At 29.3% G+C, this 20126-nt stretch overlaps 2 protein-coding genes across 2 annotated transcripts; one reads left to right on the forward strand and one right to left on the reverse strand.

The window, feature by feature from the left end:
* Window positions 1–1688: 1688 nt before the first annotated feature.
* Window positions 1689–2115, forward strand: LOC125845536 (putative lipid-binding protein At4g00165). The gene has a single exon (XM_049525072.1). It carries the CDS (start codon window positions 1746–1748, stop codon window positions 2112–2114), a length of 369 nt encoding a protein of 122 aa, XP_049381029.1. The 5' UTR covers window positions 1689–1745; the 3' UTR covers window position 2115.
* Window positions 2116–4015: 1900 nt separating this feature from the next.
* Window positions 4016–4903, reverse strand: LOC125845542 (uncharacterized). Its single transcript, XM_049525085.1, has 2 exons — window positions 4614–4903; window positions 4016–4240 (listed from the first exon to the last, which is right to left on the reverse strand). The coding sequence occupies exons 1-2, from the start codon at window positions 4701–4703 to the stop codon at window positions 4016–4018; spliced, it is 315 nt and encodes a 104-aa protein (XP_049381042.1). The 5' UTR covers window positions 4704–4903.
* Between the last annotated feature and the right edge of the window lie 15223 nt (window positions 4904–20126).

Below are 20126 nucleotides of genomic sequence, written 5' to 3' on the forward strand. Positions count from 1 at the left end.
AGTCTATGAATTCATTTCTATCTTATAACCCATGGACCCAATGAAATTAAGCGATTTATTTTTATTCATTGATATCTTGTGGACAAAGTTCCTCAGCAATTGTGTTGATGAGAGCTAGGCAAAAGGTATCTTATATAATTAACATAGTTGTGAGGGTGCGTGCAAATTTAGTCCTAATACCATGATTATAAAAAAGTAAAAAAATACTAGTAATTATATTTTTCCTTTTCTTTTCTCTAGTTGTGAGGACAAGAACTCAAATAGTCAAATTAGAAGAAAAATAAATAGAAGGACTCGATGAGAGTCGTATCTTACCTAAGTACTTAAGTCTATAGAACATCTCTTCGGACTTCAAATATTATGTGTACTTTTTAGTGATGAATCTAAGATTTAAAAGTTATACGATTTACTGTTATCTTTAATGTGAGTCTATCACCACGGAGGTTGAATATGGTGTCAGTCTAATTTATTTTGGATTTTGATCAAGTAAAAGAGATTTTTGTAGTTAAGAAAATAAAAAAAGACTCTTGGTTCATGTGGTATTAAATTTATTTTGGAAATGAGATATTTTTAAATTTTGTAGTCTTAAATATGTCATGTAAAAAATTGAAATTAAAGAATTACCAAAAAAAAACTGAAATATCTTTTTTGAGATAGACTAAGCAAGAAAGTAAGACAAATACATTAAAACGGGAAGGAATATTAAGAAGACGACAAGAGACTAATTAAATGTAAAGAAAGTGAAGGAAGCTACGAGAATGTTAAAGTGGAAAAAAAGAAAACGAAATAAGAACAAGATTCGAACCCTGGTTTAAAATAACTAATAAACATTAAAACGCTTTGTTGAACCGGTGTTCCAGCAAAAGTTTTGTTACGAGCTCCCATTTTCATTTAGTTCTATAGCAGCGTCATTTTAATTAAGGAAAAATTAGAGAAATCCCACCTTTTAGTTTATTTATTACCATTATCCCTTATAAGTTTTATAAATCTCCAAAATCTCTCATTTTCGTGCATCAAATTAGTGTATTAGCGCTTATATTATTGTATCTCGCACATCAAATTAATGTATCAGCGCTTATATTATTGTATCTCGTGCATCAGATTAATGTATCAACACTTATATTATTGTATCTCGCGCATGTATCAACACTTATATTATTATATCCGTTTGAGGAATTTCTGTAATTATAAACTTTTAAGGGATAAATTGTAATTTTATCTTAAAAGTATGTGATTTATGTAATTTCCCCTTTAATTAAACATACACCTATAATATATATTTTTAATGACATAAACATCTCCATCAATAGGCTACTACTCAAATATCTACATTTGCCTTCTTAGTAATCAATTCCATATGAATAAAGCAGAAGAATTCGAAAATCATCTCGTTAAATATATATATATATATATATATATTGGAATCTAAATTTGAGATAACCAATTGATTTTGTAGGACTTGTAGCCCTAAAATGCACATGGTTATACTATATAGTTGGCCAAAAATGACATAACATGCTATAATTGTGAACTTCATTCACTTCCAATTTATTCCTTATCTTCATTTCATACAAATATCTATGTTACCCCCACACTATCCTCAGAACCATAATTGACCACTAATTAGGATACCTATTGTACCCTACAAATTGAACCCTTATAAATCCCAAATGATCAACCTAAATTTGGTACACAAGTTCATCAAAATATTTGTACAAGCTTAGCTAGCTAGTTAATTACTAAAAATGTTTGGATCTAAGGTAATTTCTTTTTTAATTTTGTTCAATGTAGTGTTTTTCACTTGTGCTTCATCTCATAATATACCATGCCCTCCAACACCAACAAAAGCACCATCCAAGTGCCCCAAAGATACCCTAAAGTTTGGTATTTGTGGAGATTGGCTTGGGCTAGTTCATGAAGTCATTGGGGCAAAACCAAGTAGCAAATGTTGTGCTCTTTTAGAAGGAATAGCAGATGTTGAAGCTGCTTTGTGCTTATGCACTGCCATAAAGGCAAATGTTTTGGGTGTCCTTAAGCTTAAAGTTCCTATTGCCATCAGTGTAGTTCTGAATTCTTGTGGAAAGAAAGTGCCTAAAGGCTTTAAATGTGCTTAATCAGTGATTTTACTCGAGCAGTGTCGATCTATTATCACAATTCGACTTTATAAATGAGTTTGAGTCTAAAATTATGTTGGTCGTCTTGAGGCTTTTTTTTTTTACCCTCCCTAGGAGCTCCCACCCCTTTTGCTCTCTTGATGACTCAAACTCGCAATCTTCAGGTTGGAAGTGAGAGGTGCTTACCATCCGAGCAACTCCCTCTCGTCTTCGTCTTGAGGCTTTTGTTCCTCACAAATTGTTCTTATTTCCTTTGTATTATTTTCAAGCTTGTATTTGTTTTACTATATGTATATGTATCGTTCAATTTAAATACATATTATTTTTAAAGCGATGTTAGATAACACCTCTTCTTAAAGGTTGTCCTTCCTGTCATTTATAGTCTTGCTTAATTAACCATTTTGACATGCCTAATTTTTAATTACTTGCTCTTTTCTTTTAATTCCGCCAAAAAATTATGATTTTTTGGGTCAATTTGGTGCAAACAATGAAAGATGTCCATTCACTAATTTCTTAATGATATGTGAGAATGACATACTAGAATAGAATATATACAATTCCAGAGTCAAAAGGGCAAAAAAAATTGTCAAGAATTTCAAAAGGGCATATCAATTTTTTTTTAAATCAAAAGGGAAAAATCGCTCGTGACGAAGCGATTTCCCTCTGACACATTATTGACGCCATTACATGTGAATGTTTGAGTTACAATTAAAAAAAAAAATTACAGGGGGAATTTTGTTGTCTTGTCAGTGATTTTTTTTTTTTTAATAAAAACGCTGCCAAGGCAGCGATTTTTAAAAAAAATTAAAAACAAAATCTATTAATGCCTTGGGAGCGTTTTTTTTTTTTGAAAATCGCTGCCTTGGCAGCGTTTTTATTAAAATATCGCTGACAAGGCAGCGAAATTCCCCCTCTAATTTTTATTTTTTTTAATTGTAACTCAAACATTCACATGTAACGGCGTCAATATTGTGTCAAAGGAAAATCGCTTCGTCAGAAGCAATTTTACCCTTTTGATTTTAAAAAATTTGATATTCCCTTTTAAAATTTTTGACAAATTTTTTCGCTTATGATTTTTTGGGTCAATTTGGTGCAAACAATGAAAGAGGTCCATTCATTAATTTCTTAATGATATGAGAATGACATACTAGAACAGAATATATTACTACATATTATTGTTCTACTCAATTAGAACTTGCAAAGGATCTTTTCTGATTTATGTCACCACTGATTTAATTTCATTTACGGATCTTGGTATATATATCAACAGCTAGAAACAACAATATAATTGATTATAGATGAAGAGAAAAGCCAAATATAATACAGGAAAATATATTCTTAGTACGCAAAAGAAATTAAAATATATACGATAAGACTGCAAGTTCCTATTCAAATTAACGAACGTATACAAACATTTTACCACCCATTTTTTTTGCCAATCAATACCTACCCCTCTCTAGTCTCTACTCCCATTCTTGTCCTTATTGCTCCTCTTCAACAAACCATTGTATACGTGTCCTAGTCCTGACTCACATATTATGATATGAACAATGTAAAATATCTTCACACAATTAGAATGAATGGTAAATATATAATTGTTAAGTCCCTAGTATAATTTATCTGAGTTACAATTAACTACCTTGACGATATGTAACAAATTCTGATGGAATTATATTGACTACTTGACATTGTATAATTGGGAATATGTGTTTGTTGCCATATATATATATCAGCATAGAAAAAATTGTACAATTCTGTTTGGAGACCAAATTCAACAAGAAAAGTAGTACTCTCACTTTTGCAACAATTCATGATTAAGAGATTCTTCAATTTAACATGTGAAAATTCATGTTAGATACTGGATCAGAAAACTAATCATCCGCGCGCGCGGGGCCTGTTAACTAATTGTGAACAGGAGGATGTGTTCTTGCTGGTAAATAATCCAAGTTAAACTCTGGTGGTGGATCTTCCCTTTTCTGTTGATGAACCCTCCAAGTGACTGAAACTCCATAGTGATCTTTTTCATTATTTTCCTTCACACTTTTATTTGGCTGTGCTGATGACTGTTTTGCTTTTGCATCCCATGGGGTACTGGAAACCCTACCATTATTTGGTTTCTCTTCATTCTGCAAAAAGATAAGAGAGAAATTACTATTTAAATTGCAAATATATCAAGATATAATTAATACACAAATTGTCTTAGAAATAGAGTTATAACGATAGGCAAGTAAGGGTTGGTTATATGAATATTCGTTGTCCATGACATTTTTGGATCCCCTTCATCTTAAAATTGTAATCCTACGCAAATAGGGCTAAAATGATATTTTTGGTGATTCAAACTCACAACCTTCTAAAGTCGGAAGTGAAGGGTGCTTACCATCCGAGCAACTCCCTCTTATCCTACTTATTGTAATTGTTATATTATCGTTATTGTTATTACTAATTTCTTAGAGATCAAGAATTAAAGTGAAAATATTAATAGATAGAAATAAAACAAACCTTGTTGAGGACACCAAGTGAGCGAGCATTACATGCATGAAAAAGAAGGAAAATCATCATGAGAAGAGTAGTGATTTTGGTGATTGACATTTGAAATGAAAATCCCCGTTAATTGGTTCTACTATATATATGTTTGAAGTGTACTGATTCAAACAAGATGAAATTAAAATTGTTAATTGTTGGTACTTTGCTGAATTTTTGAATGAAGATTGTGCGTACTACCAATATATAAATACTTTAAGCAAGAAAAATGAGCATTAAATGCTGACTATGGAAGAACTTAAAGGGATTTGATAGGAGAACATGCAAATGTAAGGGAGATAGGAGTAAGATGGCAAAATAAAGATATGGGTGGCCTCAAATATGTCTCTTTCAAATATATTGGGTCCCAAACATATAATATACTCTTTTCTTCTCGTCTAATTTATGTGAAAATATTTAACTGAACAAGAAATGTTAAAATATTTAGAAATTCATGGTTTGAAATAAGTCATAAATGTTTAGATAGTTATATATAGAAATATGTTTTTTTTTTCAAAGAAAAAACAAATCGAGTGGGCAAAACGAGAGATACAAAGAAGCAAGAGCCTGTCCGATATTTGTATCGACCAAGGTAATTATTCATTGGCTTTGTCCTCGTATGAAGTTAAAACTATGGTTTTGTGGTTAATAGCTCCTGGTTTCTCGCTTGGTTCCACCATCTGTTATCTTGAAAATCCTTAACAAACATTATTCTATTTAAAGGTACTATGCAAAAAGTGAAAAACCTTTTTACGTACATTGATATATACATATATGTCATCCAACATTTTATATATCGCGTTTATACATGTCCCTAGTTTCTTCCACATGCATGCTTCATATATATATATATAAAACAGACTGATCAATTAGATATAGGTTCTATGTCGGAGCCAGGAATTTCATCAAAAGTGTCCAAGAAAAAGGAATTTTTTTTATTGTCAGTGAGATTTGAATACATGAGCACTTAGGGCTCTTCCAAAGCATCTAAAAGCACTGGGTTATAACACCTTATTCTATCAAGAATATTCAAAATATTTTTTTAATCACCTTGTGTATCATTTTACTTATAGTAGCTACGCCTCTGTATAGGTTAAATGGGAATATTTTCATATCATGCTGTTGATATATCCTTGAGGATGCAGGAAGCCTATTTGTATCTGAATAATGAAGGGAGTAAAAAGTTTTATATCGAAATTTGTTTCATTTTATTTTGCTCATATATCAAATATAAATATTTTATTTTACTGATTTATTAAAGAAAATCATGAAGAGAATTTTATGACTACTAATTTTTCATACTATACTTGGTATTAAATGATTACATAAAATAGTACTAGTAGTTAAGTAATTGAAACAGAAGGAGTGCGAAAAAATAAAACATACATATTACAATATATATTTTTAGTGATATATGTCTTTTCTAAAAAAAAAAAAAACATGCAAGATTGACTCAAAGCATAGTCATGAATCATGATGCATTAGAAAGTCTTTGAATTGGTTTTATTAGTCCATCAGGCATTTTAATTTTGTTAGCTAAAGAGCACTTTTAAAATGAATTTAGATTAGTCAGGATCTAATATGAGTATAAGACATTAAACTTAAAAAAAGATAGAATAATAAACAAAGTTGTCGGTAGAGATGTATTTTAATTTGAGACATGAAAGATTTTAGCAGTTAGCACTACATTTATTGTACATACTAGATGAAACACGTTAACGGGGAAATGATATATGAATAGTGACTGATATTTCATTATCTTTTTGACCGACCTTGAATATAGCTAGGTACATATACTCCCTTTGTCTTGACTTATTTTCCTTTTTAATTGGTCCAAAAAAGAATGACATATTTTTATATTAAGTAACAATTTAATTATAAAATATCTATTTTACTCTTAATAAAATGATTTACGGTCACACAAATTTCTATCATTCATTTTGGATCACAAGTTTTAAAAATCTTCCTTACTTTCTTAAACTCCGCACCGAGTCAAACTACTTCACATAAAATGAGACAGAGGGAGTAATATTTATGCATTTTGTTACGGAAGAAGAACAAACGTCTTTGCTCGTACCCCTAACACATCAAGTGGTAACACCAACAATTAAAAAAATTGGTGTGTCCATCTGTTCAATTTTGATGAATGAATTCACCTAAATCCTTCAGAATGCAAACACCCTACAAACATGTTAGGATTCGTTTGATCACCTATTTGATCGTGATCATTTCTTAATCTTTAGACTCATTAGTTTGTAATTGAAGTGTTGAAATCACTCCTGAGTTTCTTAAAATCCGTCTAAATCATCCAATTAAGTCTCAAATCATCATTCAAATCTATATGAACTTTCAAACCTCGATTTCAAGTCTCAAATCATCATTCAACTAAGATTTTGATCAAAGTTATTGAAATACCGACTCTGCCTCTACTAATGGACAATGAATTCGTACAAGGAAAAGAAAAAAGAAAAGAAATAAGGAATATAAATTGGTGTTATGGAGATGGATATAGAGAAAAGGACATTATAGAGACATTGTTGCATGTGCTAGACCCTCCATTGTTACTCTTGGAAGGGACACAAGAGAGTGCACTAACCAACGTTAACGGTCGCACATCCCACGTGGCACCAACATTTGCTGACCAGACTTGCCACGTGTTCACACCCCCACATAGGCCGCCAAAATCCACCAAATGTTTGTTTCATTCCTTTGTTCCTTTTCTTTTCTGTTTTTCTAACTTCTTAATTAAATCTTTTCACATTATAATAAGTGTAATGTAATATATTATAATTAGTTAATTCTTCATGTTGTTATACTATAACAATATATTCACTATAATTTAATAAAATAGGATTTTAAAAAAATACACACATTTTATAACTATATCAAACTTGAAATTAAAACAAATCAATTAATTATTGCTCGATATATAAAACTTAAACTCGTAAAAAAGTAGAAATTTTGAGGGGTGGTCTGGTGGGTGGTCAATAGAGTGACGGCGGGACACTAGTGGGACAGAGGGGATGGGGGGTGGGGGGACTCATGGGACAATGGCGTTGACAAGAGGCTCAAACTCGTGTGTCTTGTTAAAGCTAAGCATTATTCTTGGTTTTCTCAACTTCGTTGTCTGCACGGTAACTCCTTTTATTATTTCTCTTTTTTGTATTTTTCCTTTTTTAATAGTAACTACTCCTTATTATAATATTGATATTGATGCATGCTCTTTTACTCTCTACCAAATATACTACACTACTAGTACTAACCTACTTTGGTTTGGTGAAAGAATGTTAGTAGTTCTTGCAAGTTGAAATTTAAATCTTACTCGTGATCATATGTAGTTCTTGAAATGCTACAATGAGTTTTTATATTCTCTCACTTTATTTTTACTTATTTAATTTTGAATTTGATAAAATCTTGATAAAGTGATTATAGTTGTTGTCTCAACAAATTTGAGAGTCTAAAGTCAAACTTCATAGAGAGACCTTATTTTTTATAATTGTCATATATAAATAAATAGTAAAAATTATGCAAATCACATATAACATACAATTACACCATATCCCTACTCTTTCATAAATTACAAAAATCCCTTTATTTTAATACCTTTCAGATACTTAATTGGGAAGCGTGGATACTTTAATTTAGAGATTTCTGTTATCAATTTATTGTGCTAAATTAGGGACTAAAAACACAAATTATAATTGAATCCCACAAATCAAGCGTATGTTTCTTTCTTCAAACAATCAGTCGTTCACGAAAAGGTAACATAACTAGAAAATTAAAATCTCAGGTTGTCAAATTGTGTCTCCCTGTACTTCCAAAAAACTGCAGAAGCTTGATCCAAAAAAAATCTGGAATGGAGAGAAATTGATGGTTCATTCCAGCGAGCCACCCTCTCTACGGCCAAAAGATGCAAATCCTTGCAAGATTGATGGTCTTCNTTGTTAAAGCTAAGCATTATTCTTGGTTTTCTCAACTTCGTTGTCTGCACGGTAACTCCTTTTATTATTTCTCTTTTTTGTATTTTTCCTTTTTTAATAGTAACTACTCCTTATTATAATATTGATATTGATGCATGCTCTTTTACTCTCTACCAAATATACTACACTACTAGTACTAACCTACTTTGGTTTGGTGAAAGAATGTTAGTAGTTCTTGCAAGTTGAAATTTAAATCTTACTCGTGATCATATGTAGTTCTTGAAATGCTACAATGAGTTTTTATATTCTCTCACTTTATTTTTACTTATTTAATTTTGAATTTGATAAAATCTTGATAAAGTGATTATAGTTGTTGTCTCAACAAATTTGAGAGTCTAAAGTCAAACTTCATAGAGAGACCTTATTTTTTATAATTGTCATATATAAATAAATAGTAAAAATTATGCAAACCACATATAACATACAAATTACATCATATCCCTACTCTTTCATAAATTACAGAAATCCATTTATTTTAATACCTTTCAGATACATAATTGGGAAGCGTGGATACTTTAATTTAGAGATTTCTGTTATCAATTTACTGCGCTAAATTAGGGACTAAAAACAGAAATTATAATGGAATCCCACAAATCAAGCGTACATTTCTTTCTTCAAACAATCAGTCGTTCACAAAAAGGTAACATAACTAGAAAATTAAAATTTCAAGTTGTCAAATTGTGTCTCCTTGTTCTTCCAAAAAACTGCAGAAGCTTGATCCAAAAAAAATCTGGAGTGGAGAGAAATTGATGGTTCATTCCAGCGAGCCACCCTCTCTACGGTCGAAAGATGCAAATCCTTGCAAGATTGATGGTCTTAGGACATAGCAGCTACAAGTTTCTATTTTTGTTTCGTTTTTATGGCTGTTTTTTTTTTTTTTTTGGTTTGGGATGTTGTTTTGGCTTCTTGAACCTTTGGTGTCAAGGGCGTTTATTATTTATATTTGATACAATTGTAGCTATGTAATAGTGTGTTATGCAGTTCCAATGGAATCAATGTCGGACAAAAGTGATTGGTCAGTTTCGGACTGTGTTTTGAAAGAAGTTGTCTTGCCAACAAGATACAAAAGAATGTCCAGTAGATCAAGAAAAATCCAGATAAAAAACTAACATCAAACATGAACTGTTGTGAGCGATGTGGAGTACTTTGTTTTTTCAGATCTAATAATTTTCAAATTATAACATTTCTTTCCACTGTTACAAATGTTTACATTAAAAAGTACTTTTAGCTTACTAATTTCTGATTCAATTAATTGAAATGCTATGTTTTTCAGTTCTGCCTATATTTTTTTATTGTTAATTTTTGATAAAGTGAATCCGGTATACATATTGTGTATTGTTTTGTGTTTGATACAAAGTTATTTTTAAAATATATGTTATATTGGTTAAGTAATTAATGTACATGTAACTGCTAATAAGTACTGAAAATACTATTACATTGCATTGATTTGTTTAACATAATGAATTTGATACTTAATTCTTTAAAAAAAATTGTATCGGATAATATAGTATCAAGTGTTGTGATATGTACCGGATAAGAGTTGTGATGTGTATAGGATAAGGGCCAATGTTAAAAGGTCCTAAATATATTACAAATTTATAGGATTGTAACAATTGTAATTATATAGTATCAGGTTTTGTGAGTCACATCAATTTGTGATTTTGAAAGCATGATGAATAATAATTGTGTATCATATACATAATATATTTTTTGGCAAATTTGTATCAGCTTATACACATCAATTTGTGATTTTGAAAGCATGATAAATAATAATTGTGTATCATATTCATAATATATTTTTTGGCAAATTTGTATCAGCTTATAATATAGTATCAACTGTAGTCATTTGTATCAAATTTATAAGAGACATAATGTTAAAAGGTACTAAATATATTGAAAATTAACTAATTTGTATCAAGTATAAAAATATAGTATCAGGTGTTGTGATACATATAAATTTTGTTATATCGAAAGTAATTGTGTATCATATAAATAATAAAGTTTTGGAAAATCTTGTATCTGCTAATAATATAGTATCAACTATAGTGATGTGTACTATACTTATAAGAGACAAAATTTAACAAGATATTAAATATATTGAAAACAAAATGAAAAGCAAAATAAACAATTTTCAACATAAAAACTCTTCACATTTAGAAGTAGTATCTTCAAAAGGGAAGAAATACTCAAAAACACTAATTAATGTATTTTAAAAACAATATTGTCAACAACTGTCGGTGAATCGATATATAAAAATCTATTCTACATTAACAAGATCATCTTCTGTTGGTAAAGTGTAGTCACTCTTTGGCCTTGTAGGATCATCATTCTTCCTAACATATTTCGTCTTGGCCTTGTTGAGACCATACTTTCATAATAGTGTTGTACTGTTGTATATCTTGTGCGAAGATAGTCACTTCAAAAATCATTAGATGGGATGTTGATTTCACTGCTCAGAAATTCAACAAAAACAACAAAAAATATTTCGCAGTCACTACAAAAAAAGAAGAAGATACATTATAAAAACAGATCAAATGTGTAAGTAAAGAAAAATCGATTCAATAGTTGCAGACTGTCGCTTTCTTGTTTCATAATATCTTGAACAAATTCCACCTCAAACGAATGTTGTGGATCCAATAGTAACATGTGAATACATAAAATTACAGAAAAATAAAAAAAAATAGTAAAATACATACCGTTGATAATGCAGATATAGATATGGCCAGGGCAACCTTTCTATCCCTTTTCTTAGGTGTTTTTGCATGTGCCTCCTTTTTAGCTTTTGACTTCTTAGAACTTTGCTTAGCCATTGTTATAGGATCATACAACCTATTAGACCTGTTTTCTGCCCCGTTAGAATCTTCATAATTAGAGATTCGATTAGTGTTGGCTGTGACTATTTGGGTAATCCCAATACTAAAAGACGGATGCTCCATAAAGTATAAGAAAGTATTTAAAAAAACGAAAAAAAAGTTGAAGATGAAGAGACTACCTATTTCAAACTCTGAAATTAGTTGAATGGAGAGAGAATTAGTTTGGAATCCAAATTGGAATAATGAATCTATTGAAAATAATGGGGGAGAAAATTTTGGAGAGGGAATCGTGGGTTGTGGAAAAATCTGAGGAAAAATTATTGGAGTAAATTTAGGGGTGGGAAAGTAAGGTTTAGACTTCTTCAAGAATAATGTATCCGGTGGTTTAGTTTTGTGGGAATAATAGGGATTTTAGTATTTTTAAAAAATAGTAGGGAAATATTGAGAATATGTTAACTAAGTGTGTGTATTCTAGTAATTTTTCCTTTAAAAACTATAACTACAGCCGTCAATATGGTCTAGGCCCGTTGGGCCGACCTAGCCTAACCCGTGATTTTATAGGGTTGGGCTACGATTTTTAGAGCCAATTTAAGAAAATGAATTTTTAGCCGGACCTGAATAAGCCTGCCGATTTGTGGGGCTTGAGAAATATGGATATGGCCGGCCCGTGGGTCAAATAAAATTAATTAAAAATAAAATAAAAAATAGAGTATTAAAAAGAACAATAGTCTAAACTCAAATTTTGTTTAAAGTTTGAAATGTTACAATTTAAATACAAATTATGTTTATAAAATATGTACTACATAAAATAAAAATTCCCTAAAATTTCTAGGGAATAACTACATAGGCCGTAGCCTATAGAATATTGTCATAGTTTTTGTGTTTTATTATGATCATTAGAAAACAATTAGGTTAATATTTCTATTTAGCTATTTATGTTTTTACTTGAAATCAAACTTAATATATATTATAAAGATAATTTTATTTGTGGATTTGATTAACAAATAGTAACACTAACACCATGTAATATTGTCTTGTCGATATTTATGATAATATTTTTAAATTATAATTTAATTTTAAAAAATATATTTTTAAGAAAAGAGGGGTGGCCCAGCAAAGCCCGTAGCCCACTTACTTGTGGGTTGGGCCGACCATTTTCTGTCCCACACCAAAAATGGGCTAGCCCGATCTGTCCCGTCAAATTTCAAAGTTTGTATGGGTTAGCCCGGATGGGATGGGCCAGCCCATATTGATAACTCTAACTATAACATACTCAAAGTATACTACACCTAAAATTAATGGCAACTAATTAAGGACAGTAGTTTAATTGCCACTACATAAGTCTTTTTAGATGCAATAAACACTCTTTGTAAATGTCCCTACAACCTATAGCGACATTAGATACAATGACAGTTAACTGATGTTACGTTGGTAAATGAGTTCAACACTCTTTGTGAACGTGTATATTTATTGCTGCTAAAAGTTGATTTTATTATAGTGTAATTTTACGAGTAAAGTCTCAAGAAGGTTGGATGTACGCAGACCTTATGAAGTATGAATGTAAACAATGAAAAATTTTAATGGAAAAATATAATAAAGTTAAAATAATAAAACCTGGCTCAAAAATTTAAAAAGTTTAAATAATGATGTTGAAATAGTTGTGTCAAAATTAGATAAATTGATATAATGATAATAAAATAATATTGATAGTTATGTGGTGCTTGAAATTTAAAGAATACACCAAAAACATATTTTATCTTTTTATAAACACACAATGAAAGATTTTACATAATGCAAAATGTTTGATCATTTGGTAGACTTTAGAATATTTAATAATGAGTGAATAAAGATAGAAAGGGGATTAAAAGAGGTAAATGTAAGAATAGTAATGTGGGTTCATGATAACCGCCAAAATATAAGTAAGTCAACAAAATAGGTAGCCACGTAANTTTAGAATATTTAATAATGAGTGAATAAAGATAGAAAGGGGATTAAAAGAGGTAAATGTAAGAATAGAAATGTGGGTTCATGATAATCGCCAAAATATAAGTAAGTCAACAAAATAGGTAGCCACGTAAAAAAAGGATGTTACAATTAACTAAACATGATTCAATTTTTCAATCATTTGGGACCCAAGCGATTGCTTTAGTGGCCTTATAGTCGAGACGGCCCTGAGAGCAACAAATAGAATAATAATAATATTACTATATCACTTTTTGAATATAATTAATTCAATGTTTTGAGAAATGATATTAAGGAAAAGTTAAGAATTAAGTAATAAATTATCTCTTGATTTTTTAAACTGCTGGATAAATAAAAATGAATATCTATTTTTAATATGATAAATAAGTAAAAATAAACAAAGCGAATATGAGATATTTTGTGATGTTAGAGTTATAATTTCAATAAAATCGTTGAACAAAGTAAAATGGTGAAGAAGAGATTAGACAAAAGATTGGGGACAAAAGCTATATCTTGGGATTTGGTTATAAAGCTATAGCTTAGATTAAATCGATGAATTCATTTCTCTCGATCTTCATGATGTCTACCAATTGTATTATATTGGATCTTTTTACACGGAAACATATTCGAGATATATATCTGGACATCATTTCAATTTATGCAACAACTACAGCATACATGCACTATATGAATGTGTGTGTGTCTAATTAAGTTTATATATACTATAATAGAGCTAATTAAGAGATGATTATTATATATGAGAGGTGATTATTAATTCCTAAACAAAAATCATATTATAATCAGGTGTTTGCTTAGCCTAGCTACAAGTCATTATAAGATCTTGAATCCTACTGGCACAACTTTCAGTGCTAAAATCTAAGTTTAAGTGTGTCAAATAGACGGATTAAAATAGAGTAAGTGTTGAAGTGTGTGACCATCTCATCTAAAAGTTTAAATTGTTAGAGAGAACACACTTTAATTATTTAATTATATTCTCAACACTAAGTTAATTAGGAAAAAAAATGTTATTTTCTCATTTCGAAAGTTACTTGGACTGAGAACATTGGGTCATATATAGCTCAACCTGTTCATCTCTTGTCAAGTTTTAATTTCTTTTGTTTTTTTTTTATAATTTGTTTAATTGTAGTTAATGATTACATGCATACCATAGTAAACAAAAAAAAAATAGATTTTTTAAAAATATGATAAGCTTTTTAATTGATTAATTTAGATTATATATTTAGTTTTAAAAAAAGTCTAGTTAATAAATTGGTGCAATGATTATTAATCTCCCTAAACTTGGGTGGGTGAGCTAACCGCATAAGTCTTCTTCAAAATAAGTAAATAATCATATAAATTCACGCATGACTTTCTTTTTTCTTCCACGAAATAAATATAATGTTATAAATCATAGACTAATAATCAATTGACTACAAATTTATTAATATATAAGTGATTGTAAAAGAGCATTCTCGTCGTATTTTATTGGGTGTTGTACAACATTTATGAATGGAAATTAATTTCTCAAGAGGCCTTTCGAAATAAGAAGATTTGTAAAAATACGAAAAACTTATTTAGAATAGATTATAGAAAGAAGAGAAATATGGAATATCAAGTTGGGCCCATGTCGAAATCAAGTTGGGCCCATATCGAACAAGCCCATAAATGTTTGCATCACGAGCCTGCTTAATGCCTTAGACAAGTTTTTTTAGTAGTTATTTCTACATTTCACTATTAATCCAAAATCCACAAATAAATAAACAAATAAAATCAGATTTTCCCCCCTTTTTAGTAGTAAATGTAGAATCAACTAATGTTTTCAGAGCTGCCATAAGTTCTAAATCTACAATTCAAAGGAGATATAAATAATTCTATAACATGATAAAAAATGGAATATAAATATAGAATTTCGAACCGATTGAGTAATAATTTAATAGACTAATTTATAAAGTTTATACTCACTTCTTAGACTATAATTTTTAATTTAAAAGTATTTTTCCTTTAGTATTCAAACTTTTTCTCCTTTGCAACTTGTGAACATTACAAGTTTTGGCCACTACAATTATTCTTATTTTTATTCGTGAAGGTCCACTTTCGTGATAAAATATTTTAAAAGTTGTTATTCAAAAGAATGTTTTCAAACAAGCAATCAATACTCATAACTGGGACATATTTTTGTTTTTTTATTATTAAGTACGTGAGAAAATAGTATTAGTAGGCCCAGAAATCAAATCGGGCCATATACAAGCCCATATATTTCGACATCACGAGCCTGTGGGCCTTAGTTTTGTAAATCCTTGTTTCTCCTTTTCAACACAATTATGTGGAGTGTTACCATCCGAGCAATCCCTCGTGTCAACAAACTGTATTCATATAATTAATAATGCACTCCTTATGTAGAGGTCGAGTATAAGGATAGAAGGTAAGCTTGGATGGAGTGTTGTCTTGTCGTACGTAGGTTTAGGTATATTAGTGTTTGTTATAGTACTAGTGGTACTCTTTTTTATTGTGTTTCGATTATTACACTATTTTGATGTTTTATTGTTTCTTTTTGTGTAGACTTTACATTGCTTTTCTTATTAATGACTATGCATTCTTCATCTTTTACTTAGATTTTATACACTTGAGTTGTCTTTCCGAAAAAGTCTCGATCTCGACGAGATAGTGGTAAGATTTGATGGGATTTCACTGAGTATGTTGTTGATTAAAGGTGATGTAATTAGGAAGAGAGGGAAATAAATTAAAGATATAAAATTAAAGTTAAGAGAAAGGAAATCCAGCACCATATACCACTTCAAGATTAGTATTTAAAATAATTTAAGCTTAAGGAGTTGAATAAAAAGTAATTCCAAGAAACCTTTAGCTTTCTAGTATTAAAGTTAGTAAATTTTCTCCTTTTTGCCGTTAGTAACTTTTCTACTTTTTTTTCCCCTCTGAATGGCGTGGAATTCATAAATCATTGATAATTAAACATTTTTATATGTATCATAATTGAGCAGTACTTTTGCACCAACAAAATCAATATTGTTGTGACAAATAAAGCAAATGTTTGCAAATCTTGGAGGTGTTATTCTTATTTCAAGTGAAAAAGTTGAAGATTGTCTTAGTTTCTACACCAATTAGAACACAATAATGCCCCAATCTTTTGGCCAAATAAGTTTTAATTACAACTTTACGTGCTGGCCTAACTAATCTTTTTATGTTTTCTTTACTTTTTGCCCTTTATTGTTTAATTTATCCATGATATATCTTCTATTATTGTAGGTTTGCTTTTTTGGAAATGGAGAGCACCTATATTGCGATCTCTTTGCAAGCAATAAAAAGAGCAAAACCCTAGATGAATTGAGCATTCAGAATAAATGAATTCAAAATGAGTATGTGATATACTATTATTATTAGAAACATATGTTTTTTTCATCGTGAATCAATGATAAATTTATATTATGAAACATGATTTTTCCACTTCAATTCCAATGAATAATTTTCATTGAAATACTGAAAATGACCATTGGACTTTTTCTTTTTTTTACCGACTCAATCAGAATAGATGTGAAAATAGCATCTAAACATTTTTTTAGTGAAAAATTTCAACAGAAAAGTGTAGAATTAAGAAAAACCATCCATAATTAGACCATAGATATTTTCACCGGCATGTTTCCAACGTAGTAATTATGAAAAATCATCCATAATTAGCTAATACATATATAGTTGCAGTTCAAGCTAATTAGTAACCTAAACCAAAAATAAATCAGAGGCTTAGCTTTTATTTTTTTATTTTTAAAATCCAAAGTTAGTCCTTCTTTTCAATGAAAAAACTTTGTTTTTTCTATTATCTCAAACTAATATATATATATATATCAAAATATTTTTTAATCTTTAATGTTTTGAAACGTCTAAAAACAAGTAAATTAAAAGATATAGAATAATTATTTTGTTAAAAAAAGCTTATAATAATTTTATTATTAATGGCAATGAGTCACCCCTTACATATTCTCACTTTATTTATTATTCAACAATGGTAAATTATTACTCCCTCTAGCGCAAAAACAAATTATTTACTTACACTTTTTTATGGTCCAACTGAATGAACTTTTAACAGCCATCTTTTTTTAAAATTACTTTTCTCTTTAACGGAATTTTAAGTTATCTCTAGTTTTAAGAAACGTCTGAAAAGCAGATGGATAATACATGACAAATTATCCTTTGATAAATGTGATTAATTAACTTTCTTACCAAAAAATCATTTATTTTGAACTAGAATAAATATGATTTGATATAAACACCAGATATCTGACTAATTATACCTATCTTATGACAATAAGATAAAAAAATTATTCAAATTAATCGAACTCACAATATTACACTGTTGTTAATTGTTAATGTTAAAGTAAACTTACCCCAACATATGTTTCATGCTAACGGGTGCAATCACGTTCTTGGCTACTGTTACAATAGAAGACTTTGAAGTCTAATATTATTATTAAGTAAATATTTTGTACTTTATAAATTGAGTATAAATGAGGAAAGGTATATATGCAATGTATGTGAATGAAAGTCTAAATTAAATGATAATTTTTTTTTTGTTTTTTTTTTGTATGTAGCAGTTATATATTAAATGAAATGGTCCCCGTGATATATTTACTGACATTCCCCTATAATTCATGAAGTTTTGTTCATAATAATATATATATAATTATACAACCAATAAAAAATAAAACTAAAGCCATGTTCACATGGTATCAAACTCTAAAATGTGTATTGATAGATAGGATGGCTACGTTGAAATTTATGTATATCTTAAGATATACAATACATATATTTATATGTCACTTTTTGTAGATCATATACATTATTTTTTTGTTATTTTAACGTGTTGAATAGTTCATGTTGTCTCCCTTTGTAGCCAACAGGGAAAAGTGGTGAGGTTGTAACAACACTGTTTCTGTTTCTTTTGTTTGTAAAATTTCATTATTTCAACGAACCTAGTGATGGGGCACTAATGCTCCATACTCCCTCCGTTTCACAAATAGTGACCTAGTTTGATTTGACATAAAGTTTTAGAAAATAAAGAAGACTTTTGAATCTTGTGGTTCTAAATTAAAGTTATGTCAAATGTACTAAATTGCCCTTCAATCTTGTGGCTTTAAACATGTCATGTGGAAAGTTGAAATTAAAATGCTAACAAAAAAGGAAAGAGGTCATTCTTTTTTAAACTGACTAAAAAAGAAAGGAGGTCATTTTTTGTGAAACGGAGGGAGTAATAATCAAAAGCTAGCTATGCTTATAGTCATTTTTAATTAATTTGACGTACAGAGGAAACAATGGTATATTTTATTCATATTTATAAACACAAAAATATTTGTTTTGAGATTTTTAATAACTTTACATATCTTGAAACTAATTAGTATCAATCGTCTCATCGATCAATTTACTATTTACATACATTGCAAAACTTTAATTTTTTTCAAGCAAGTTCTTGGAACGTTGTAGTATATATTATATACATAATTTTACAATTTCTAAGTTTTGATAATATTAATTATATATAAAAAGTTAAGTATGTCGAAGCAATTGGTTTTGGGACTTATTATGTCTTGAGAAGTAAGTTTCCTTGAAAAAGAGAGAAAGGAACATGTCAAGCTAGCAACTCCATTTAACATTAATTAATTAAATTAAGTGTTATAAAAAACTACATTATGAATATTAAATTATGATTAAAGAAGTCAAAAAAATTCCAAGGATTTGAGTTGGATACACTTTGCACTACTATAGCTAGCTTAGAGGAAAAAGAGGGTTGTTTGTAACCTATCACATGGGAGGTTAACCCTTCTTCTTGACAATTACAAATCATGGTTTTCCTAAAGTACTATTCATCATATGTCCCCCCACCCCAATAATCCCCGCCCTTAGAATTTTATTTTCATTCATCACGCCTTATCGTCTCATTTAGAAATACTATCATCTTACAATTAAAAAGGGTGTAGTAGGATGATTAAATTTTAGTTTGTGTCTTTAATTACAAACACTATAAGAAAATATGAAATTTATTGGCAATTTCTAGTTTATTTATCGCTAAAACATTTTTAGCTAATTTAATTTTCTTATAATCTATCGCGAAATGAGATTAACATGAAATAGTTGTTTAATTTCTCATTTTCTAGTATTGAAATTTCATGTGTTCAAACATCTTTTGATTGCATTTTATTCCTTAATAAACCTACTCGATGTGAATTCTAGTTTAATTATTTAATCATGGAACTTGTGAATTTCAAATAGCTAAATGTTAAGGAAAAATAATGGTACTAATATGATATACTTTCCGTCCACTTTTAATTGTTATGTTGCATTTTTCAAAAGTTAATTTGACTAAGTTTAATTAGATTACATTAATTTGATATTTCAAACAAAAAATCTATATATTTAAAAACAATACAAAAAGTACTATAAATTGCAATTTTTTTGCATATCAATATGATGAAAAAATACATCATAAAATGTTAGTCAAAATTCTTACAGTTTGACTCTTAAAAAAAACTATGACAATTAAAAGTGGACGAAGAGTACAAAATGACAGTCTTTCTACACCTTTATGCATTTATTACAAGTTTTTTTTTTTAAAAAAAAAGGCCATTGGGACAAGAAGAAGGCTTCACCCATGATGATGCATGAAATAAAATTTAAAAAGAAAGAGAAACACTTTATGTAAATATAATTTGTAGAAAAATGATGGCTGTTGA

Source organism: Solanum stenotomum, chromosome 1 (genome assembly GCF_019186545.1).
Source record: "Solanum stenotomum isolate F172 chromosome 1, ASM1918654v1, whole genome shotgun sequence".
Taxonomy (NCBI): Eukaryota; Viridiplantae; Streptophyta; class Magnoliopsida; order Solanales; family Solanaceae; genus Solanum; species Solanum stenotomum.